Raw genomic sequence first — 25,155 nt, 5'->3', positions numbered from 1 at the left:
TATAAAATTGCTAGCTAATTCAAGTAGATTTTGAAGTGAGAAGCCAAATTTCGTTTTTGTTTTGTCTTTTGAGACAGAGTCTCGGTCTGTCACCCAGGCTGGAGTGTAGTGTTGCAATCCTGGCTTACTGTAACTGCTTCCCCTTGGGTTAAAGCAATTCCCCTGCCTCAGCCTCCTGAGTAGCTGGAATTATAGGTGCCTGCCACCACACCTGGGTAACTTTCGTATTTGTATTTTTATTTTTCATTTATTTATTATTTATTTTTATGTTATATTATGTTATGTTATGTTATTTTTGAGACAGAGTTTCTGTCACCCAGGCTGGAGTGCAGTGGCACAATCTCGGCTCACTGCAACCTCCACCTCCCAGATTCAAACGATTGTTCTGCCTCAGCCTCCCAAGTAGCTGGGACTACAGGTGTGTGCCACTACGCCTGGCTAATTTTTATATTTTTAGTAGTGACGGGATTTCACCATATTGGCCAGGCTAGTCTTAAACTCCTGACCTTGTGATCCGCCCACCTTGGCCTCCCAAAGTGGTGGGATTACAGGCGTGAGCCACCGTGCCTGACCTTACTTGTTTTTTTTGAGACAGGGTCTTGCTCTGTCACAGCCTAGGCTGGAGTGCAGTGGTGCAGTTTCAGCTCACTGCAACCTTCGCCTCCCAGGCTCAAGCGATTTCTCCTGCCTCAGCCTCCCGAGTAGCTAGGATTACAGGCATGAGCCATCACACCTGGCCTAATTTTTGTATTATTAGTAAAGGTGGGGTTTCACCATGTTGTCCAGGCTGGTCTTAAACTCGTGACCTCAAGTTATCCGCCCACCTCGGCCTCCCAAAGTGCTGGGATTACAGGCGTGAGCCACTGTACTCAGCCCCAAATTCTGTTTTAGATAAATTTATTCTACATACTATATAGCAGGGTAGAAAGCACTATGTTTATACTGCCTTGGAATTGTAATTAAAAGTCAGTCAAGAAACCAGATACCCCAGAAATGATTTAAAAGTTCTAGAATAAAATCATGGAAGTGTTTTTCGTGGTTTTATCTTTTTTTTCTCCTGATGAGAAAATGACCAAAAATTAGGCAAAACTCTCTAAGATTTTTTTCCCAAAGTTTCATCGTTATAGTAGTTATTCTCAAAATGCAACTTGAGAGTCATCCACGTAAGAATCCTTTTTGCTTGCCCCTCCCTCCCTCCCTCCCTTCCTTCCTTCCTTCCTTCCTGCCTCCCTCCCTCCCCCCTTCCTCCTTCCTTCCCTCCCTCCCTCTCTCCTTCCTTCCTTCCCTCCCTCCTTCCCTCCTTCCCTCCTTCCCTCCTTCCTTGGTTTCTTGGTTTCTTTGTTTCTTTGTTATTTTTAGAGAGGAGGTCTTGCTCTTTCACTCAGGCTGAAGTGCAGTGTCCTGGCCTCAAGCAGTCCTCCTAGCTCAGCCTACCCAGTAGTTAGGACTACAGGTACACGCCAGCACATCAGCAAATTGTTGTCTTTTTTGTAGAGATGGGGTCTCACTATATTGCCCAGGCTGATCTCAAAACTCCTGGCCTCAGACAATCCTCACATATCAGCCTCCCAAAGGGATTTTTATTTTAAAAGTCCATTTCTATTGAATCAGAATTTGAGGTGTTTCCCTGAAGTCTGAATTTTTAACTGGTATCTAAATGATGCCTGGGTATAATAGATTGTAAGAACTTAGAGCATAACTGGGAGATTGGACTTTTTCCCCCATTTCTTTTTGTCCTTTCCTTTTCTTTCAACCCCCCGCCCAAGTACTTACAGTTATGTTCTTGTGCTGTGTTGGGCTCTCAACTTTAATTGCTGAGGCTCCTGTGCAAGTGGAGAAAATGACTAGAATCTTAATTAAGTTTGTTAAATTGGTTTTAATTTTACAAAACAGATTTAAAAGGTACAAAAATTACGGAAAATTTATTTCTGAACTTCAGATTTTACCTGAGGAATGGTACTGTTGAATGAATAATACATATGCATCTGAGCAGTTCCCATTATAGTTAAGTATCTCATTTTTTACTGTCTTGTGACTAAGATTGAATATGAGCTGGGTGAGGTGATGTATGCCTGTAGTCCCAGCTACTTGGGAGGCCAAAGCAGGAAGATCACTTGAGCCAGGAGTTTGAGATTACAGTGAGCTTTGATCATGCCACTGCATTCCAGCCTGGGCAACAGTGCGAGATCCTGTCTCAAATAAATGAATAAGAATTTCAAAATTTTGCTTCTCTTGGCACTGTCTGGTATAGATTAGTATCACTTCTTTTTGTCTACTACTTTTGAAGTGTAGAACAGCCCTCTTTTCCTTCCACCAAGCACAACTGATACTAGGTTGTAGAGCTGTAACTTTTTTAAAAAATCTTTTTACTGGCCGGGCGCGGTGGCTCAAGCCTGTAATCCCAGCACTTTGGGAGGCCGAGACGGGCGGATCACGAGGTCAGGAGATCGAGACCATCCTGGCTAACACAATGAAACCCCGTCTCCACTAAAAATACAAAAAAATTAGCCGGGCGTGGTGGCGGCGCCTGTAGTCCCAGCTACTCGGGAGGCTGAGGCAGGAGAATGGCGGGAACCCGGGAGGCGGAGCTTGCAGTGAGCCGAGATCGCGCCACTGCACTCCAGCCTGGGCGACAGAGTGAGACTCCGCCTCAAAAAAAAGAAAAAAGAAAAAATCTTTTTACTTGGAAGTTATTTCATACTTGCATAAGGGTTTCAAGAACATAAATAATACAAAGAGTATCCATATGCCCTTTACTCATATTTATCAGTTGATGACATTTTATTCCATTTGTAAAGCTGTGACTTTGAATAAAACTTTACTAGAGACTGGAGGAGGATAAAAATACCACATTAAAAGCATAACATTTAACTGCTACTAGAAATGGCTATTCTTAAAACACATTTGCTTAGGTGGGGCACAGTGGTGTGCACCTGTAATCCTAGGTACTCTGGAGGCTGAGGCCAGAGGATTGCTTGAGCCCAGGAATTTAAGGCCAGCCTGAGAAACATAGAGAGACCCATGTCTAGGAAGAAAAATAAAAAGGGGAATATATTTGCTTATATCCAGCCTCTCAGATCATTCCAGAGCCTTCTCCCTGATTCTCTTTTTCTAGTCCCGGTATGGGCATCTCTAAGCCATGCTTTGGACTACAACTTTACTTAAGTTCTGCCATCATCCCCAACTCAATGCCTTGCCTTTAGATAAATAAGTTTTTTTCTCTTATCCTACTGCTCTCTAAGGCCCATCTCCTTTCTACCTTCCCCTGATCCCAGTGCATTCCTTTCCAGAGAAAGCCTGCTCCTGCACACAAGGACCAGCCAACCATCAGGAAAGTGACAGCACAGTTCCCAAAGCGTGGACTCTTCTGTCTTGAGTAAGGAGAAGATCAGGGCTATGTGCATACCCATATGGTCTGTTCTCTTTTCCTAGTCCTTTTTGAGAAAAGAAGACAGGATTGAAATGTACACCCACTATTCTTTTTTTTTTGAGACGGAGTCTTGCTATGCCGCCTAGGCTGGAGTGCAGTAGCACAATCTCAGCTCACTGCAAGCTCCACCTCCGGGGTTCACTCCATTCTCCTGCCTCAGCCTCCCGAGTAGCTGGGACTACAGGCGCCCGCCACCATGCCCGGCTAATTTTTTGTATTTTTAGTAGAGATGGGGTTTCACTGTGTTGACCAGGATGGTCTAGATCTTCTGACCTCGTGATCCACTTGCCTCGGCCTCCCAAAGTGCTGTGATTACAGGTGTGAGCCACTGCACCTGGCCGTGCACACACTCTTCTAAGAACAAATAATCTTCACATGTACCATCCAAAATTCTCTATTGGAAATAGCACTGCACTAACAATCTACAAGAGCAAGAAAGTGGTTCAGCTACAATATATACCCCCTTAATAATAAATAACAAAACATAGTATTTCAGTCTGCTATTTTTCTATGTGAGTTTTCTTTCTTAATTGAAATCCTCACTAAGATTTTAAAAACATACCTAAAGGTGTCCTCCAAGGCAACTCTTTTAGAACAAACAGGACACCTATTTTAAAGACAAATCTACATCTCTGCCCTCAAAGGAACAAGCCATTTATAACATTAAAACTGGAAAAGTTTTTAGTTTTGAGAAATGTCAATCAATGGGCACTTTTTAATGCATAGGAATAAAAATTGCTTTATAAAAGTAATCACAGTATTAAAAAGTGAAACTGAAATTTTATGTATCAGGATCATTGTTATTTAATTGCTCTCAATAATTTCATAGAATAAAACATTCAGGAAACCTAAAATTATTCTCCTAACGGTGATTTACAATTTTGAACACATTGACAAAATGTGTTCTTGAGGTTAATGTATTCTATGTAATTCTTATGTAGCACCTGGACATTTGTACTATTGTTTAGTCAAGACTTTGATTCTTAATCATTGATTTAGCCTTAATGGTGATGAAACACTGAAGAGTTCCACATTAACAAATTCTATTGTTGTTAGAGCCAGGGCTTTGAACCACATGTTGAGTGTAGTTATTCCTGTGTGTCTAAATTACTTCAAGTGTGTTGTTGCTTTTATAATTGAATGCTATGCTGTTTTCAGTTCTTTTCAAAATACTGAAATCTGGCCAAGTGCTGTGGCTCATGCCTGTAATCTCAGCACTTTGGGAGGCCAAGGCAGGAGGATTGGTTGAGCCAGGAGTTCAAGAGAAGCCTGGACAACAAAGTGAGACTCCCCCTGCCATCTCTACATAAAAGCAAACAAACAAAGAAACAAACAAAAAGAAAAAACCCAGGCATGGTGGTGTGCACCTGTAGTCTCAGCTACTCAGGAGGCTGAGGTGGGAGAACCACTTGAGCCCAGGAGTTTGAGATTACAGTGAGCTGTGATCAGGCCACTGCACTCCAACCTGGGTGACAGTGAGAGCCTATCTCAAAACAAAAACAAAAACCGAAAATCTAAGTACATGTTTTAAAAGTTTATTTATTTTTTATTTTATTTTTGAGACAGAGTCTCGCTGTGTCACCCAGGCAGGAGGGCAGTGGCGTGATCTCAGCTCACTGCAAGCTCTGCCTCCTGGATTCACGCCATTCTCCTGCCTCAACCTCCCAAGTAGCTGGGACTACAGGCGCCCATCACCACACCTGGCTAATTTTTTCTATTTTTTAGTAGAAACGGGGTTTCACCATGTTAGCCATGATGGTCTCAATCTCCTGACCTCGTGATCTGTCCACCTCGGCCTCCCAAAGTGCTGGGATACAGGCGTGAGCTGCACCCGGCCAGTGTTTATTTTATTTTATCTATGTATTCATTTCTTTATTTTTGAAATGGAGTTTTGCTCTTGTCACCCAGGCTGGAGTACAAACGCATGATCTCAGCTCACTGCATCCTCCCCATCCCCTGTTCAAGCAATTCTTCTGCCTCAGCCTCCCGAGTAGCTGGGACTACAGGTGTGTGCCACTATGCCGGGCTAATTTTTTTATATTTTTTGTAGAGACGGGGTTTCATCATTTTGGCCAGGTTAGTCTCGAACTCCTGACCTCAGGTGATCTACCCACCTCAGCTTCCCAAAGTGCTGGGATTACAGGCGTGAGCCACCGCGCCTGGCCTTAAAAGTTTATTTTAAAAGGTGGTCCTTTTACAAATTTTATTTAGAACTGAGTTATTCTATGTATTATTCCTTTCTTTAATGGGAATATGAGATTATGCCAATATACTTTTGTTTTCTAATTTAGAACGATGTCTTTTTCTAGTTTGTTCCATCAAACTTTATTTCCTACTTCACCATGCCCAAAAATGAACAACCAAAAACAAATACCTAAGAAAGATAGTACCCAAATGTTTCACTTTGTGTTGATAAATGTGTTTCTGATTTCTGAGAATCACTTTTAGTCATTTCACTGCATAATCTTTAAACTAAAGAGATGCTGAATAAGAAGTTGGGAGTTGTTACCAGGAAAGATAGCTGGACAAAAACTGAGTGTCAGTGTCAGTCCTAATACCATAGGGTATGATCTTCAAGTAGATTAGGAAATGGGTAGATTAAGAAATTTCCCTTCCCTTTCCCTTTCGTTTTTTCAGGGTCTCATTCTGTCGCCCAGGCTGGAGTGCAGTGACATGGTAGGCACACTGCAACTTCAACCTCCTGGACTCAAGCAGTCCTCTCACCTTAGCTTTCCCATTAATTGGACTGCAGGCACATGCCGCCACACCTGGGAATTATTAATTTTTTTTATAGAGACAGAGTCTCACTCTGTTGCCCAAACTGGTCTTGAACTCCTGGCCTCAAGCAGTCCTCCTGCCTCAGCCTCCCAAAATGTTGGGATTACAGATGTGAGCTACCGTACCCAACCAAGAAATTTATTATTTTCAGTGATGGCAAGTTGATCAAATCCTGAGATTTTTTTACTCTAGCTAACAAAGCCAAAGGAAATTCTTTTATAAAAATCACAATGCCAGTTGATTAACGTATATTGAAAGATGGCTTTCCCTTTATCATGGTCACCCTGAAGAAGTGCAATGAACCTTTCCACTCAAAATTTCGTTTGGATGTCTAGGCTGATGAAGCTACCCAGACATGAAGCGGGTATGAAAGAGTTTATTACTGACATAACAAGTCTTTCTGAGACGAGGCGGGCAGGCTCACAAGTAGATATAAAAATGACTTGAAAAAAAAAACAAGGAGAAGAGACAAGCATAGCCTGTTATTGAGCTTATGGGGTAGGGTTAAGGTGAGGGTTCTTACCATGTGGGCCGGGGCTTGAATAGTTTGTATTTCCCACCAGTGCCAAAGAAAATATCACCCACACTTTCGTATCTGCTTGTACCCAATTGGAGAAGAAGGGTAAGAGGGCTTGCATGTAAACATCAAAAATTGAGTGAGACTATTTTATCCTTTTATCCTGTTTGCTTCCATTGCTTATTCTTACATTCAACACATCATCTTTGTAAGACCAATCCTTCCATGAGTTATACTGAAGACTGCTTGACTTGAGAAATTTTTTTCTTTTTAAAATGACTTCCTATTTCTTAATTCCTATTACTTAATGTTTTATGTTTAATAGTTCTTAAATGGCAGTCTTTTTTTTTTTTCTTTTAGTTTATCAGGAAAGAGGATGATATGATAGCTGGGAACTTGAAGAAAATATTTAGAATTTTGAAAACCTAACAAAAATAATACATTCTTTGCACCCAAAATTTGTTTTTTCCTTTTCAGCTACCTAAATTCGTCACTGAATATTCAGTTATTTATCTTCCTTAAGCCTTAAACAACATAAGTAAAACAGGCTGCTTCTACTTGTTTCTGTCAGAGACTATTCTGTCTACTTCCCAAACTAGGCAGTGTGCCACCTAGATATGAAGATAAAAATCTCAGAGAGGAGGAAACTTGAGATAATTATAAAGAAAATGTGCATACACATTAGCCTTAAGTCTTTGGCTATTTCCTAAACTATATATGCACAGAATGAGATCCCAAGAAACCCAGAAGAAATACAGAGTTGGGAAGGATAAAAACTAAGCCAAGATTTTAGCAGTATTGTGATACTAAGTAGACACAGATGGGGTTGAGCCTTGTTGAGGTGAGAGATTGTTTACAAGTATCTTGCCTTGGCTTCTGTTGACCCCCCGAAGGGCCATCTTTTATAATAAATACCAAGCGCTGGGAATAAGGGCAACACTGAATAAACTTGCCCTTTAAAAGCCTAAAACCAAGTCTTAAAAGGAATGAGGTATTTGCTGTTACTCAATTTGCCTGCCCTAACAAAAACCTAACACCTCTTGGGAGAAGATAATACTACCCAGAGCTTCTGTGAATTTTTTACCCATGATATCTGGTGTTAAATCAGAAAATATGAGGGATCCTGGAAAACTGATACCAAAAAGAAAAGGAAATAGAGCCCACACGAGATCAGATGTTGTTATCAGAGAGAGACTTTAAAATAACTTATTTTTTTGGTTAGGCATGGTGGCACACACCTGCAATCCTAGCACTTTGGGAGGCCGAGGGAAGCAGATCACTTGAAGTCAAGAATTCGAGACCAACCGGATCAACACGGCAAAACCCTGTCCTGGCCAGGCGCAGTGGCTCATGCCTGTAATCCCAACACTTTGGGAGGCCGAGGCGGGTGGATCACCTGAGGTCAGGAGTTCGAGACCAGTCTGGCCAACATGGCGAAACCGCGTCTCTACTAAAAATACGAAAGTTAGCGCGGAGTGGTGTCATGCACCTATAATCCCAGCTACTCAGGAGGAGTCTGAGGCAGGAGAATCGCTTGAACCCAGGAGGCAGAGGTTGCAGTGAGCCGAGATTGTGCCACTGCACTTCAGCCTAGGCGACAGAGCAAGACTCCGTCTCAAGAAAACAAAACAAACAAACAAACAAAAAAACCCTGTCTCTCCTAAAAATAACAAAAACTAGCCAGGTGTGATGGCACTCGCCTGTAGTCCCCAGGTACTCAGGCGACTAAGAATGAGAATCGCTTGAACCCAGGAGGTAGAGGTGGTTGCAGTGAGCCAAGATCATGCCACTGTACTCCACCCTTGGTGACAGGCATGGTGGCTCTTGCCTGTAATCCCAGCACTTTGGAAGGCTAAAGCAGGTGAATTGCTTGAGCTCAGGAGTTCAAGACCAGCCTGGCCAAAAAGTACCAAAAAAAAAAAAAGAAAAAAGCTGGTTATGGTGGCACATGCCTGGAGTCCTGGCTACCCAGGAGGCTGAGCTAGCAGGATTGCTTGAGCCCAGATCGAGGCTGCAGTGAGCCATGATTACGCCACTGCCCTCCAGCCACAGCAAGACCCTATCTCAAAAAACAAACAAACAAAACAAACAAACAAAAATCAAGAATTTTTAACATGTTAGAACAATAACAATACCAAAAACAGATTCTAGTGGACATTTTTGAATTGAAAAATAACATCTGGAGTTAATTCTAGTAGATTTAATAGATTAGATACAAGAATACAAAATTAGAGAACTAGAAGACAAAAATATTCAAACTTCTAATCAAATTAGCTTCCCAACATATCAGGATTATTCTTACCCATACTCAGGCTAGTTTCCCTTTTCTTCGCCTGTCCTCAACCTAAAACTTATTTTTCTTATTTTTTTCTTTAAAAATATTTGACAAATAAAAATTATATATTTATGGTGTATAATATGTTGTTTTGAAATATGTATACATTGTAGAATGGCTACATTGAGTTAATTAACATATGCATTACTTCACATGCTTTTTTGTGATGGGAACGGCTTAAAATCTACTCTCTTTGCAATTTTTAAGAATGTAGTATGTTGTTATTAACTATAGTTACCCTGTTGGACGATGTATCTCTTCACCTTATTCCTTCTATCTAACTGAAATTTCATTGTTTTTTTTAATTCTACCTATTGTTTCAAGTCCCAATTCTACTTATCCTATTGAAGGCTTACACACCTGATCTCAGTAGACAAGATTAGGAAATTTTGAGGAGTGGCGGGCTTTGAGAGAGAGTTGCCTGGCAAGCCAACACAGAACACTGTTAGTCATACATGAAGTGCAAAATGTATAGATAGACAGGTGACTGACACCAAGTAAATTTAGCAGCAAGCAGCTGAGGTTCTAGTGATAGAATCTGGGTTGCAGAGAGAGAATTCTACTTTCCAGATAATCGGGGAAGCAAAACAGATCCTATTTGCAGATAAATTGAAATTAAGAAAATGTGTTATGAAACCATGGCAGGAAATGAAACCAGAGACCCCTAACCATAGCACAAAGTTAGTGGTATTGTCCACACAAAAAAAATAGGGCCAAGCCTCAATTCCTGGAAGTCTGTTTTTGGCAGAGTTGTTGAGGCGGGGAAGTAACACACTGAAGAACTCTAGCCAGGTAAAGAGCTGTAATTGTTGGCTGGGCGTGGTGGCTCACACCTGCAATCCCAGCACTTTGGGAGGCTGAGGTGGGCGGATCACCTGAGGTCAGGAGTTCGAGACCAGCCTGACCAACATGGAGAAACCCCATCTCTACTAAAAATACAAAATTAGCTGAGCATGGTGGCTCATGCCACTTCAGCTACTCCAGAGGCTGAGGTAGGAGAATGGCTTGAACCCAGGAGGTGGAGGTTGCTGTGAGCTGAGATCGCGCTATTGCACTCCAGCCTGGGCAACAAGAGCAAAACTCCGTCCAAAAAAAGAAAAAAAGATCTGTAATTGTTAAAGTTCTGCTGTATTGGAACCAAGTTGGTCCCAGAATCCAGTGATGTTTGAGTGGCTTCAGGTATGAAAATTGGAGGGCTTTGAAGACACGAAACATACTAGTTATTATCCCATGAATGTATAAATATAACTTTGCATGAATTATTCTAAGGTTGCTTTTTTGTTGTTAACGGGAGCAGTTGAAAGAAAAATACATGAACAAAATAAAGTTTTCTCAGTGGAAACTTAAAAGTCTAATATCTGCCCTTTTCTCATTTCTTTAGTTTTGCTCAGCACTTAAAATTCATTTTAAACTCTTTGTTTTCAGTTCCTGTGTTTTTCTTTTTTCTGTTTGTATAGTCTGGTAAACAGGGCTTGTCATTTAGTCTCTCTTTCCCATTGTTTGCCATAGTAACTACTAAAAAGGTAAGGATTATTGAGGTATAATTCGCACTTTTAAGTAAATTTACCCATTTTTAGTGTACAATTCTGTGAGTTCTAAAAAATGCATATGGTTATGTAACAGCCGCTAACATCAAGGTATAGACTGACTCCATCCCCAAAAGTTCCCTCATGCTATTCCCCTCCCCTACCTCCAGCCGCTGGCAACCACTGATCTGCTATGGCTCCCTTTTTTTTACCTTTTCCAGAATGAGACATATAAATGGAATCATTTAGTATGTAGATTTTGAATCTGGCTTCTTTCCCTTACCAAAATGCATTTTAGATCTATTCATGTTGTGTAGAGCGTGAGTTCATTCTTTTTTTATTACTGAATAGTACTCCATTGTATGAATATGACATCATTTGATTATTCATGCACAGGTGAAGTACATTTGAGTTGTATCCAGTTTCTGGCTATTTTGAACAAAAACACTATAAATATTCACTAAGTGACTACTTTTTAAATTGGAACAGCTTAGAAGTCAGGCAGTGTGACAGTGTGGATACAAATCAAGTGGGAAGACACCTGAGACCTGGGATCTTATACTAGTTTTGCATCAGCCAGCTGTGATTTAAATAATTTAACTTCTCTGTGTCTGCTTGTTTTATAAAATGTGCCTCATTCAGGATTTACTCTAGTTTTGAAATAACATGGTTTTGTGCTGTTAAGACATTTACTATTGTCTAAGAGGAGAGACTATAAATGGTTACATACATTTTATAAAACTAATTATATAAAATCAACATAACTAATATTTAACCTTAGGAGTAATTTTGTCTCTTTAAGTTCAATCATGAATAATTTGAACATAATATGATTTGCTTAATGAATTTTACAGGTCCTTATAATATCAAACTTTTTATTAACTGTATAATCCAACTAATTTTACATTGGAAAATTATTTTGATAATACATTTTTTTTAAGACAGTCTTGCTCTGTCACCCAGGCTGGAGTGTAGTGGTTTAGTCTAGGCTCACTGTAGCCTCAACCTCCTGGGTTCAAGCAATCCTTCTGCCTCAGCCTCCAAGTAGCTGGAACTACAGGTGTGTGCTGCCACGCCCAGCTAATTTTTTGTACTTTTTAAAAATAGAGACAGGGTTTCACCATGTTGGCCAGGCTGGTCTTGAACTCCTGGGCTCAAGCGATCCACCTATGTCAGCCTCCCAAAGTGCTGGGATTACAGCCATGAGCCATCACATCCAGCTAATAATACTCTTAAATAAAACGTTTGATAAATATTTTCTTTTAAAATATTTTAGGCTTTATTATTAATTAGCATTTATTTATTTTTTTAATTTAGATGGGTCTAGGAAAGACAATCCAGGCAATTGGAATTGCTTACTTCTATAAAGAGGAATGGCCTCTGTTAATAGTGGTCCCTTCGTCTCTGAGGTACCCTTGGACAGAAGAAATTGAAAAATGGATCCCAGAGCTAAGTCCAGAAGAAATCAATGTTATTCAGAATAAAACTGATGTTAGGTAAGAACCACTTTTTAATCTTTAAGAAAAAAAGTCTTCCTTGTGTGTACCTGGTATGTATTCATGTTTTAGAATGCAATATCACCTATAGATCATAATTTAGAAGTGGAATAAGTAGTATGGATAATTTTATTTTACATTTTAAAATATGAATTATTTTCTAAAACCCAACAGTATATTTTATTTCTAAGTTCCTTTATGGTACATTTTTAAAGTAAAAGTAAAATATGTATACTTTTAAAGATATATATATATATACACTTTATATGTACCTTAAACATATTTGAAACTATCTTAAGGTTCAAAAATAAATCTCACAACTTTTCATTGATTGACTTGAAGCTTTGTGATCTTTTATTGTCAGCAACTTTAGTAGATTTTGCTTTCCAATTTGTTAATTAATATGCAAGTTTTGTGTATGACTCATTAGTAAGTTTGATTTTCCTTATTTATAATTTTAATATTTTATATCTTGAAAATATTTGCTTTGTGTTTATTGGAGGCTCTCACTCTAAAATCTGTTATAGTGTTGTTAGTATTTTTTTCCTCATTTTGCTTTCTAGCCATTAGAATAAGACAACCAGTTTGAATATTGATGAGCTGTTACATGGAATGTGTAGGTGATTCATACAAATTATTTCTCTGGAGGTTCAAAGTTATCTATTTCTGAACCTTAAATAAAAAGCAGTACATCTACTGAAATAAATATCTGTTAATACTTAGATTTTTTAATTTTGGTATTATTGTACTGTATTTTATTCTCTAAGACTATTAACATAAAAGGTATATGTAAAAATAAAGTTGTCTTATGAATGTGGAAGGAGGAAGCACAAAATGTATGGAGGGCCTTTTCACTTTCAACTTTGCAGTGCTAATTCAGTGGAATGTATCTTTATGGGCCCAAGAAAATCTGAACTCTATTTGCATGATTAAAATGAAAAAATTGCTATCTTATTCTAATCATGATAAATAAATCTCTCCAATAAAACCACATGAAATTGAAAAGACTTACAAATTTAGAGAATGTAGAATTTTTGAAGACCTCCAAAACCATCATGTTAGTTATACCTTATTTATTTAATGTAATTAATTACTTTTTTTTTTTTTTTGGAGGTGACATCTCACTCTGTCGCCCAGGCTGGAATACAGTGGCACCATGTTGACTCACTACAACCTCTGCCTCCTGGGTTCAAGGGATTCTCCTACCTCAGCCTCCTAAGTAGCTGGGATTACAGGCACCACCAACCACGCCTGGCTGACTTTTTTAATTTTTAGTAGAGACGGGGTTTTACCATGTTGGTCAGGCTGGTCTCAAACTCCTGACCTCATGTGATCCGCCCACCTTGGCCTCCCAAAGTGCTGGGATTACAGGCGTGAGCCACTGCACCTGGCTGATATACCTTATTTAAATGTTCATATTTAAATTTTCTTAAAATGACTCTTCTGTCATCTTTTATAGCTACTAGGGCTAGTTTTTATATTATTTTGAAAATATACTCTTGCAGTTAAATGGTGGATAATATTTTTATTTGAATTGTATTTGGGATATGTTAGATATATCTACAACTCCAGAGTAGAAGTTTCCTGGAGGATGTTAGTTAAGGACAGAAAACTACCCAGGGTCTTCCAGGTACTTAAAGAAACAGGTTTAGGTGTATACCAATATGTCCACCACAAATACCTATACTTTCCTTCTGGCTTATATCAGTTATGCTTGGACTGTTTACTAGTCAAGACATGGTAGGACAGAAGCTACAGACTGCTGCAGTGGCCTTTGAAGCCATTGTCTCCTATATGTTGCGCTCAATATACCTAAGTTAGATAGTAATAGTAATTAATCCAGTACTTTTCTTCTTCAGGCTCTTCCTGGTGTTTGAATACAGTGAGAAAATTATAGGTCTCGGCCAGGCGCAGTGGCTTACGCCTGTAATCCCAGCATTTTGGGAGGCCAAGGTGGGTGGATCACGAGGTCAGAAATCTAGACCATCCCGGCTAACACAATGAAACCCCGTCTCTACTAAAAATACAAAAAATTAGCCAGGTATGGTGGCGGACGCCTGTAATCCCAGCTACTCGGGAGGCTGAGGCAGGAGAATGGCATGAACCCGGGAGGCGGAGCTTGCGATGAGCCGAGAGAGAGCTTGCGGTGAGCCGAGATAGCACCACTGCACTCCAGCCTGGGCGACAGAGCGAGATTCTGTCTCAAAAAAAAACAAGAAAATTATAGGTCTCTGTATTAAGTAGATTAATCCAGGGCTTAAAATGCAGTTTCCCTAGTGGTTCTGGCTGCTTAGGACCTCTACCTTTTCTGTTAGAGGACAGAGAATTGCAGAAGACTGGCTCTGTCCTGTATTTTTTTCTGGTGATATAGAAAATGCAAAAGTGATATGTCTTAGTATTAATGAATTTATTTGTCTATTTCATTCTACAAACTTTATTTGGGATCATAGCACTGTATATGAATACTACTAAAAGATGAGTAAGACACATTCCCTGCCCTTACCAATCTCATGATATGGTAACAGACATAAATATGTAAATGAATAATTTATTGACAGCAAGATAAAGAATATTACAGATGTGTGAATTATAGAAATTTGAAGATCAGGGATCATTTTAGCTCAATGGCTCTTGATGTGAGGTGGTACCCGCCTCTTCTAACCACACTTCACACTTCATCACCTTAGGTCCAGGAACTTTTTTGTTGTCACAGTGACTTGTCCACTGTCCCTTAATGGATAGGACCAGGAAGTGAAGCTCTGCAATGCACTCAACAGCCCTGTACGTCTGTTCTGCTACTGGTATTTTGAGCAGGAGGGGCTGTTCAGTGCACCGCAGAGCTTCACTTAGTCCTGCTCAAAATACCAGTAGCATCTGGATTGAAAAACTGCTATCTTATTTGTGTGAAGGTTTCATTAAGAGTCAACTAGTATTTAATTATCCATTTTATGCGTGATCCTAGGTACACAGAAGCAAATATTGTCAGAACGTAATGTGACTTGTTGGATGTCAAAATCTTTCAAAGATCATTTGACTAAAACTTTGGTTTTGGTTATGCAAGACTGTAAATTTTGGATCCTGTTTTATTAGATTTGAGGATTGTGAAATCTTAAGAGTTTCAGTAATAGTACCATCTCCTTTTATTTTTCCTCTATTCTGCTTTCTTCTCCTGTGTGTTTTTTCACAATAGAGTTGTATTGTTTATGATAACGTCATTACTGAGATATTTTTTAAGTACATGGATTTTCTTTTCTAGGAGAATATCGACCAGTAAAGTGACAGTTCTGGGTTATGGTCTCTTAACCGCAGATGCAGAGACTTTGATAGATGCACTGAATAACCAGAACTTCAAAGTAGTTATAGTGGATGAATCACACTACATGAAATCCAGAAATGCAACTCGCAGCAGGATTTTATTGCCAGTAGTACAGAAAGCCAGACGAGCCATTCTTCTTACAGGAACACCAGCTTTAGGAAGGCCTGAAGAGGTATTACAATCCTTATACTCTGAACTTAAAAGAAGAGAAGGGAGGTAGGAGGGATATTGAATTAACCACCTGTTTTGCAATTTTTGATTTCAAATTAGATGCCTCAAATGCTAGAGGAGTACATTGGGAATTTCTAGATAGTACGTATGTTTTATCATGGCTATTTTAATCTATTTACATTTAAACTTTAGCCAGGCTTGTAGGTGTGTATAAAAAACAGCTTTTATCTTTATGATAAGGCTTCCATACATAGTACAACTGTATAATATTCTTCACAATGTGTTCCTGAGGTTCTTCTATGGTCTTAATCTTCATTTATCCTATCTATTTTACATTATAAGCTGCTTAGGATTGGGATTGAATCTACCTTATTTCTTTTACATTGCATTGCAGAACTTCTTCTCTGTTCTTTCACTTTAAGATTCACATTTGGGAAAGTAAAGAGAAACTAAAGCTTATGTGCAGACCAGATAAGGTATCTGCCTAGAATGAAAGAATAAGGCATGCATTTGATATCCCATTTAGCTTTTGCTACTCTAAGAGATGGGTAGTACATGGAGTGGTTAAAGAGTTAAGAAGAAGACATGATAGAAGAAATGTCTGTAAGTTTTAGTGTTCCTTAAGGAAATTCTGTTTACTAATGAACACTGAATCATGGAAAAACATGGGTTGTCTTGTAGGGTTGCTGGGAGAATTAAAGGTAATACTGCTTTGAAAGTACCTCACCCTGTGCCTTGTCACATAGTCACTCAACATATGGTAGCCAATATTATGTTAATTTTTGAGCCAAGCCTGGGTGACAGCTATTATCATTGCCTGTCTAACAGTATTACCTAAGCTCTACTTTCAATTCTATCCTGGAAATCTTGTGAGATACATATAAAAGTACATAGATAGTGATGATAAAATGTTTAATTTTACCTTTTACAGTTTTTTCTCTTGGATACCCACTGACAGTGCTGTGGCTCCAAGTAATTGACATATGTCCCCAAATTATGTCATTGAATAATAGGGGTGATTATATCCTTTAAAAAAAAATCATGAAACATATCCTTCAAGATACTCAGTCCTACTGAGTCCAGTGAGTAGGCTGGACTCAGTAACTCATGCCTGTAATCCCAGCACTTTGGGAAGCTGAGGCGAGTGGATCACTTGAGGCCAGAAGTTCAAGACCAGCCTGGCCAGCATTGGTGAAACCCCATCTTTACTAAAAATACAAAATTAGCTGGGCATGGTGGCCTGGCCTGTAGTTCCAGCTACCCGGGAGGCTGAGGCAAGAGAATCACTTGAACCTAGGAGGCCAAGGTTGCGGTGAGCTGAGATCTGACCATTGCACTCCAGCCTGAGCAACAGAGTGAGACTCTGTCTCAAAAAAAAAAAAAAAACCATACATTTTAAATGATGATAACAAAATAAATACTCATCTACTTATTATCGAGCATAAGAAATAGAACATTGACAATACAACAGTGGCTCTTACATCCTACTCTTATCACATGTCATTACTTTTCACTCTTCACCTATGGTAGCCACTATTCAAACCAAGGGTAAATACCAATTTTGTGAGTCCTAATGATTGTACAATTTGTGTTTGGGATTTTTTTTAAGAAAAATAATATAAAATTTGAAATTCTAAGTTAGGAGTTTTGAAATTAGGAAGTGTGAGTTCTCTCATTTTGTTTTTCTTTCTTTCTTTCTTTCTTTCTTTTTTTTTTAAGACAGAGTCTCACTCTGTTGCCCAGGCTGGAGTGCAGTGGCATGATCTCAGCTCACAGCAACCTCCACCTCCCAGGTTCAAGCAGTTCTTCCACCTCAGCCTCCCGAGTAGCTAGGATTACAGGTGCGTGCCACCACGCCTGGCACATTTTTGTATTTTTAGTAGAGACTGGATTTTACCATGTTGGCCAGTCTGCTTTCAAACTCCTGGCCTCAAGTGATCTACCCATCTTAGCCTCCCAAAGGGCTGGGATTACAGGTTTGAGCCACCGCGCCCAGTCTATTTCCACTCTAATCTTTATTGTGACCTTCCTTCCATTTGCTGTGTGTTGTTTGCCCTTACTTTTCCAGTGTGTTAAGGTGAAAAATCAGGTTATTGATTTGAGTTCTTCTTGTTTAACATAGGCATATGCAACTATTAATTTCCCTCTTAGCACTATTTTTGCTGCAACTCATGTTTTGGTATGTTGTGTTCTCAATTTCCCTTATCTCAAAGTGTTTTCTAATTTCCTTTGTGATTTCTTCTTTGGCCCATTGGTTATTTCTGAATATGTTGTCATATTAAACGGACATAAAGCACTGAAGTCACTTTAGAAAAATTTAGGAGTTACTTAAAACGTTACTGTATCACCCAATAATTTTATTCTTAGGTGTATACCCAAGAGAACTGAAAACAAGTTCTCACCAGAAATTATATACTCATGTGTATAGTTACATAGTAGCATTATTCATGATATTCAAAAAGTGGGAACAAGTAAAATACTCATCAATTGATGAATGTATAAACAAATGTGATATAGCCATACAATGGAATTATTTGGACCTAAAGAGGAATGAAATACTATATATGCTATAACATGAATTAACTTTGAAAGCACTATGCTGGGTGAAATAAGCCAGATACAAAAGGCTGCATATTGTATGATTCTATTTATATGAAATGCCCAGAATAGGCCAAGTCATAGAGACCGAAAGTGGATTAGTAGGTGGCAGAATTAGAAGAGAGGAGGAATAGGCAGTGGCTACTAACGGGTATGGAGGTTTTTGGGGGGATGATAAAAATATTATAGAATTAGTCATGATTGGTGCACAACTGTGTACTGTGAAAAGTACTGTGAAAGCCACTGAATTATGTTCTTTAAAAGTTTGAATAGTATATGAATTACATGTCACAATAAAGCTGTTGGTTTTAAAAAATATATTAAAATAATGAGACAGTACTCTGTGCAGCCTATCAGAGTTGTAAAAATGAAAATGTTTCATGATACTATTGATGGGAGTGTAAATTGGGATAATCTTACTGGGCAACATGGTAACATTATCAAACTTTAAAACAGTATATACCTTAGAATCAGCTATTCCATTTCTAAATATAATCCTACATCACCTCTAATAGAAATGCAAATGGATGGATGAATGAATGGATGGATGAATGGATAGATGATTAATAGATATACTACACCTATATATTCATATATATATATATACACACACACACACACACACACACACAAAGTTTATGAAGTTGTTAGTATTAGTAACTTCATAAAAGCTAGAAATAGGCCGGGCGTGGTGGCTTATACCTGTAATCCCAGCACTTTGGGAGGCCGAGGCGGGTGGATCACGAGGTCAGGAGACCGAGATCATCCTGGCCAATAAGGTGAAACCCCGTCTCTACTAAAAATGCAAAAACAAAATTAGCCGGGCGTGGGAGTGGTCACCTGTAGTCCCAGCTACTCGGGAGACTGAGGTGAGAGAATGGCGTGAACCCTGGAGGCGGAGCTTGCAGTGAGCCGAGATTGCGCCGCTGCACTCCAGCCTGAGCGACAGAGCGAGACTCTGTCTCAAAAACAAATAAATAAAATGCTGGAAATAGCCTATATGTCCAATATCAGGAGTCTGTTTAAATATTTTACAGTACATCTACATCATAATGGGTTGCTATTCAGTTTTGTTTTTGTTTTTGTTTTTGTTTTTTTATACTTTTTGTGCTAGGGTACATGTGCACAAGATGCAGGTTTGTTACATATGTATACATGTGCCATGTTGGTGTGCTGCACCCATTAACTCGTCATTTACATTAGGTATATCTCCTAATGCTATCCCTCCCCCCTCCCCCCTCCCCCCACACCACAACAGTCCCCGGTGTGTGATGTTCCCCTTCCTGTGTCCAAATGAACTCATTGTTCAATTGCCACCTATGAGTGGGAAAATGCGGTGTTTGGTTTTCTGTTCTTGCGATAGTTTGCTGAGAATGCCATTCAGTTTTTAAATAGTGCATTATTATTATATTGTTTATATAAGGCTTTAAAACTAAATAAAAATAGACACGTGTACTTTAAAAGTGTCTGAGACATGTTTTATGGGACAAAATTCTAGTTGTGTAACAATATATGTGATATGATCCTCTTTATGTGAATAAATGTATGCTTATATCAACATAGAAAAATGTGTATTTATACAACACATGACGATTACCCCGATGAATAAAAGGGAGAGGACTTGAGAAAGAAAGAGTTGGATTTTCTTTTATACTTCCTACTATTTTGTTAAATGGTTTTATCATTGTAATAATAATTTACTTGAAAATATTACAACATATTATGAACACCTGTATTGTTACAGCTTTTCATGCAGATTGAAGCTCTCTTTCCACAAAAATTTGGAAGATGGACCGACTATGCAAAAAGATACTGTAATGCACGCATCAGGTAAGACAAACTATTTTCCATAAGCTTTTTCCTTACATATTTACTGTGAACATTGCTTTATTAATCATTCTTTATTCCAGTGTTTTACAAATTTGTGGTAGCTATGAAATAATTGGTGGATTTTTTTTTTTTTTTGAGACGGAGTCTCGCTCTGTTGCCCAGGCTGGAGTACAGTGGCCGGATCTCAGCTCACTGCAAGCTCCGGCTCCTGGGTTTACGCCATTCTCCTGCCTCAGCCTCCCGAGTAGCTGGGACTACAGGCGCCCGCCACCTTGCCCGGCTGGTTTTTTGTGTTTTTTTAGTAGAGATGGGGTTTCACCGTGTTAGCCAGGATGGTCTTGATCTCCTGACTTCGTGATCCACCCGTCTCGGCCTCCCAAAGTGCTGGGATTACAGGCTTGAGCCACCGCGCCCGGCAATTGGTGGATTATTATGTATAGGTGGATGAACTATATGTAAAATAAATAAAAGTAATAGATAATGGCAAAGTCTTCCTTTATTTTTATTTTTTGCTTTCTACTTTTTATTTTTGAAATTGTTTATTTTTATTGGCTACATTTACATGTACATTATACAAAAGTAAAAAGTGTTTCTTCCACTCTTGTCTCTCAGCCAACCATTTCCCTTCGCGTGTAACCATTGTTGGCACTTTCTTTTGTATCCTTCTGAAGATACTCTTTGGGTGAGCAAGCATGTATAATACAAAACATGATTATATGTGTATAATATTACTTCATTTTATTTCAACATATATAGCACAATTTGTGTATTATTCTGCAGCTCGCTTTCTTCATCTAGTATGTATTGTAGATCTTTCCATATCAGTTACTCAAAGAGCTTTGATATTCATTTTATTTTATTTTATAGTATTTTTTTCAGACGGAGTCTCTCTCTGTTGCGCAGGCTGAATGGAGTGCAGTGGTATAATCTCGGCTCACTGCAACCTCTGCTTCTGATGTTCAAGCAGTTCTCCTGCCTCAGCCTCCTGAGTAGCTGAGATTACAGGCATGCACCACCATGCCCGGCTAATTTTTGTTATTTTTACTAGAGATGGGGTTTCACCATGTTGGCCAGGCTGGTCTCGAACTCCTGACCTCAGGTGATTCGCCTGCCTTGGCCTCCCGAAGTGCTGGGATTACAGGCATGAGCCACCACGCCCAGCCTGATATTCATTTTAAATGCTGCATCTATTATACCGTTTAGAATTTATTTATGCAGTCTACTCTTAGTGGACATTTATAGTATATAGCTATGCATACAATGCAGCAGTGAATATCTTTGCACATGTTGAGAGGTAGTATTTTATAGTTCTGAAGAACATGGAAATTTAGAGCTAGACCACTTGTGTTTTATTTTCACATCTACTATTGTGGAATGCTTCATTTTAGAAAAGTAACTTTATCTCCTCATACCTCAGTTTCTTCAGCTCAAAAAAAATGGCAAAGTATTATGCCTGCCTTGGAGAGTTATTATGAGACTTATATTACCTAATATTTATAAAGTGCTTGAACAGTGACCATACGTAGGGAGTACTCGATAGTTGTTAGCTATTTTCATATTTCATGCCATATACATAGGGGAAAAAATCTTAAGATAAAGTTATAGAAGTGAAATTGCTAGTTTAAAGGGCATGTGCATTTTTATATTATTAGATTTTTCCAAATCATGCTCCATGGAAGACACAGCTTTTTATATTTCTACCAGCCCTATGCCAGATTGTTTCTTTTTCCATACCTTTCAAACATAGTGAAATATAAATTATTTTATTCTTGGCCAATGTGAACTGATAGTAGCTTTAATACACATTTGTCCATTATGTCATTAAATGCATTTGAGCATTTTTTTTCACACATACGTGTTACTTGTACTTTTTTTCTGTCAGTTGTCTGTGTGTGCTGCTTGCCCTGTCTTCTAAATGTATTGGCTTTTTTCTTGATATGCTGAATATCTTTATATATTACAAAAATAATCTCTTTGTATGTGATATGAGTCTCTCATGGTTTTTTCCCAATGCATTTTTTTTTTATAATTCCTTTAAATAACACCACATGGTCATGGTTTTCTGATGCTTTTTAAAGAGCTCCAAAGTACAAAGATAAAATTCTTCTAAATTGTTTCTATGAAGTCAAACACTTAATACCAAAATCAGACAAGATAGCACAAAAATGAAAACGAGTCTACAAATGCAGAAATCCTCAATATTAATAGATTAATGAAATCCAGAAACTCATTAAAAACCTAATATATTGATTATATGCAAATGACTTTCACATTAGGAATTCAAGGAAAGTTGAATATTAAGAAACATATCAATATAATTCGCCATATTAATAATGACAAAGAGAAACCTCATCATCTCTATACGTGCTGGGAAGTCCTTAGGTAAAATATAGCATTTACCCTCCCCGTATTTTTGGGGTTTTTTTTTGTTTGTTTTGTTTTTTTTGAGACGGAGTCTCACTCTGTCGCCCAGGCTGGAGTGCAGTGGCACGATCATGGCTCACTGCAACCTCCGCCTCCTAGGTTCAAGCAATTCTCCTGCTTCAGCCTCCGAGTAGCTGGGACTACAGCCGTGCGCTAATTTTTGTTTGTTTGTTTTGTTTTGTTTTGTATGTTTAGTAGAGACAGGGTTTCACATATTGGCCAGGCTGGTCTCGAATTCCTGACCTCAGGTGATCCAGCTGCCACAACCTCCCAAAGTGCTGGGATTACAGGCGTGAGCTACCACACCCAGCCAACATTTACCCTTGATTACAGTTTTTAATAAATTTAGGGTATATATGTATAAGTGTGTCTTTACATATATATGTGTGTATATGTTTATGGGTGTCTTTCAATCCCAAAACAACTACCACATGAAACACTAAAATCAGGCGCGTGCCACCACACCTGGCTAATTTTTGTATTTTTAGTAGAGACGGGGGTTTCACCATGTTGGCCAGGCTGGTCTTGAACTCCTGACCTCATGATCTGCCCACTTCGGCCTCCCAAAGTGCTGGGATTATAGGCGTGAGCTACCACACCCAGCCAAGATTTTACTTTTTTCTGAATTTATTTGTAGATATAATATATTCAAATAAGAATATTCTCCTTGTAGATCCAGAAAATTGATTCTGAATATTATTTGAAAAAATAAATAAGCAACAATTGTCAAGAAAGTTATGAAAAACTAGAGTATAAAAAGGGGGCCCAACACAGCGGCTCATGCCTGTTGTAATCCCAGCACTTTGAGAGGCCGAGCCGGGTGGATCACCTGAGGTCAGGAGTTCGAGACCAGTTTGGCCAACATGGTGAAACCCCGTCTCTAAAAAAAATACAAAAATTAACTGGGTGTGGTGGTGGGCACCTGTAATCCCAGCTACTTAGGAGGCTGAGGCAGGAGAATCGCTAGAACCCAGGAGGTGGAGGTTGTAGTGAGCCAAAATTGCACTGTTGCCCTCCAGCCTGGGTGACAAGAGCAAGACTCTGTCTTAAAGAAAAAAAGGGAAAGGGATTCTTTCCCCTCTTCTTTTGAAATTGTTTATTTTTGGCCGGGCGCGGTGGCTCACGCCTGTAATCCCAGCACTTTGGGAGGCCGAGGCGGGCGGATCACAAGGTCAGGAGATCGGGACCACGGTGAAACCCCGTCTCTACTAAAAATATAAAAAATTAGCCGGGCGCGGTTGTGGGCGCCTGTAGTCCCAGCTACTCGGGAGGCTGAGGCAGGAGAATGGCGTGAACCCGGGAGGCGGAGCTTGCAGTGAGCTGAGATCTGGCCACTGCACTCCAGCCTGGGTGACAGAGCATGACTCCGTCTCCAAAAAAAAAAAAAAAAAAAAAAAAAAGAAATTGTTTATTTTTATTGGCTAGATTTACATGTACATTATACAAAAGTAAAAAGTAAGTGTTTCTTCCACTCTTGTCTCTCAGCCAACCATTTCCCTTCACATGTAACCAGTGTTGGCACTTTTTTTTGTATCCTTCTGAAGGATAAATAAATTCCAGATGAGTGAAATATTTAAACATTATTAAATAAAACCCTAAATAAAACAGAGGACTTCTTTTATAACTTTGTTGTAGGGAAGTCATAAAAAGGAATATATTTGATTGTGTAAGAATTTCAAAGGTGTCACCCTTCTGGAAAATATATATAAAGTAAAAAGAAATTTCTAATTAAGGAAAAATTATTTATGTGTTGCAAATTAAAGAGAAGGCTAATTTCAATGACTGAGAAAAATGTGCAAAAAATGTAAACAAATAATTGATAGAAAAGGAAATACAAATAGGTTTTGACTGCATAAATCTAATTGATAAAAGAAATGTAAATTGAAACTATAGTAAGACAAATTTTTAACTATTATAGTTATAAAAATTATAACGTTTAACAAAACAGTATATCAATGAGCATATGAAGAAAAAGGAACTGTCTTACATTGTTGAAAGGAATGTAATGGCTATACCATCTATTTGGGGGTTTTTTTGAGACAGGGTCTTGCTTTGTCACTCAGGTTGGAGTGCAGTGGCACAGTCATGGCTCACTGCAGCCTCAGCTGACTTGGCTCAAGTGATCCTCCCACCTCAGCCTCCCTAGTAGCTGAGGCTACAGGGATCCACCATGTCTGGCTAATTCTTTGTGTGTGTGTTTTTGTTGTTGTTGTTGTTGTTGTTGTTGTTTCTGAGACAGAGTCTTGCTCTGTTACCCAGGCTGGAGTGCAGTGGCATGATCTTGGCTCACTGCAACCTCTGCCTCCCGGGTTCAAGCGATTCTCCTGCCTCAGCCTCCCAAGTAGCTGGGATTACAGGCATGTGCCACCACACCCAGCTAATTTTTGTATTTTTAGTAGAGACGGGTTTCACCACATTGGTGAAGCTGGTCTCAAACTCCTGACCTCAGGTGATCTGCCCGCTTTGGCCTCCCAAAGTGCTGGGATTACAGGCGTGAGCCACCACACCTGGCAGTTTTTAAAAATTTTTTGTAGAGATGGGGTCTCACTGCATTGCCCAGGCTTGTCTGGAACTCTGAGCTCGAGTGATCCTCCCACCTCAGCACACTTAAGTGCTGGAATTACAGTCATGAGCCACCCTGCCTGACCTATACCATCTATTAATAGAAATTTCACTATAGCTACCAAACATTGAAAAGCCCATACACTTAACCTAGCAATTAAAATTTAAGTTT

General features: G+C 39.1%; 1 protein-coding gene across 22 annotated transcripts in view; it reads left to right on the top strand.

Annotated features, from left to right (window-relative positions):
* ZRANB3 (zinc finger RANBP2-type containing 3) overlaps window positions 1–25,155 on the top strand; it is a 321,989-nt gene that overhangs the window by 150,608 nt on the left and 146,226 nt on the right. For 15 of the 22 annotated variants that reach the window (XM_077956903.1, XM_077956894.1, XM_077956902.1 and 12 more), the window contains 3 exons: window positions 11,904–12,082; window positions 15,339–15,570; window positions 19,912–19,997. In XM_077956903.1, coding sequence (XP_077813029.1) covers window positions 11,904–12,082; window positions 15,339–15,570; window positions 19,912–19,997 — 497 coding nt within the window. The remainder of the gene's footprint in view (window positions 1–11,903; window positions 12,083–15,338; window positions 15,571–19,911; window positions 19,998–25,155) is intronic. The other 7 variants (XM_077956906.1, XM_077956909.1, XM_077956907.1 and 4 more) reach the window with 1 other exon arrangement.

This window comes from Macaca mulatta, chromosome 12, assembly GCF_049350105.2.
Source record: "Macaca mulatta isolate MMU2019108-1 chromosome 12, T2T-MMU8v2.0, whole genome shotgun sequence".
NCBI classification, from domain to species: Eukaryota; Metazoa; Chordata; class Mammalia; order Primates; family Cercopithecidae; genus Macaca; species Macaca mulatta.
This window is presented reverse-complemented; position numbering and strand designations above follow the sequence as displayed.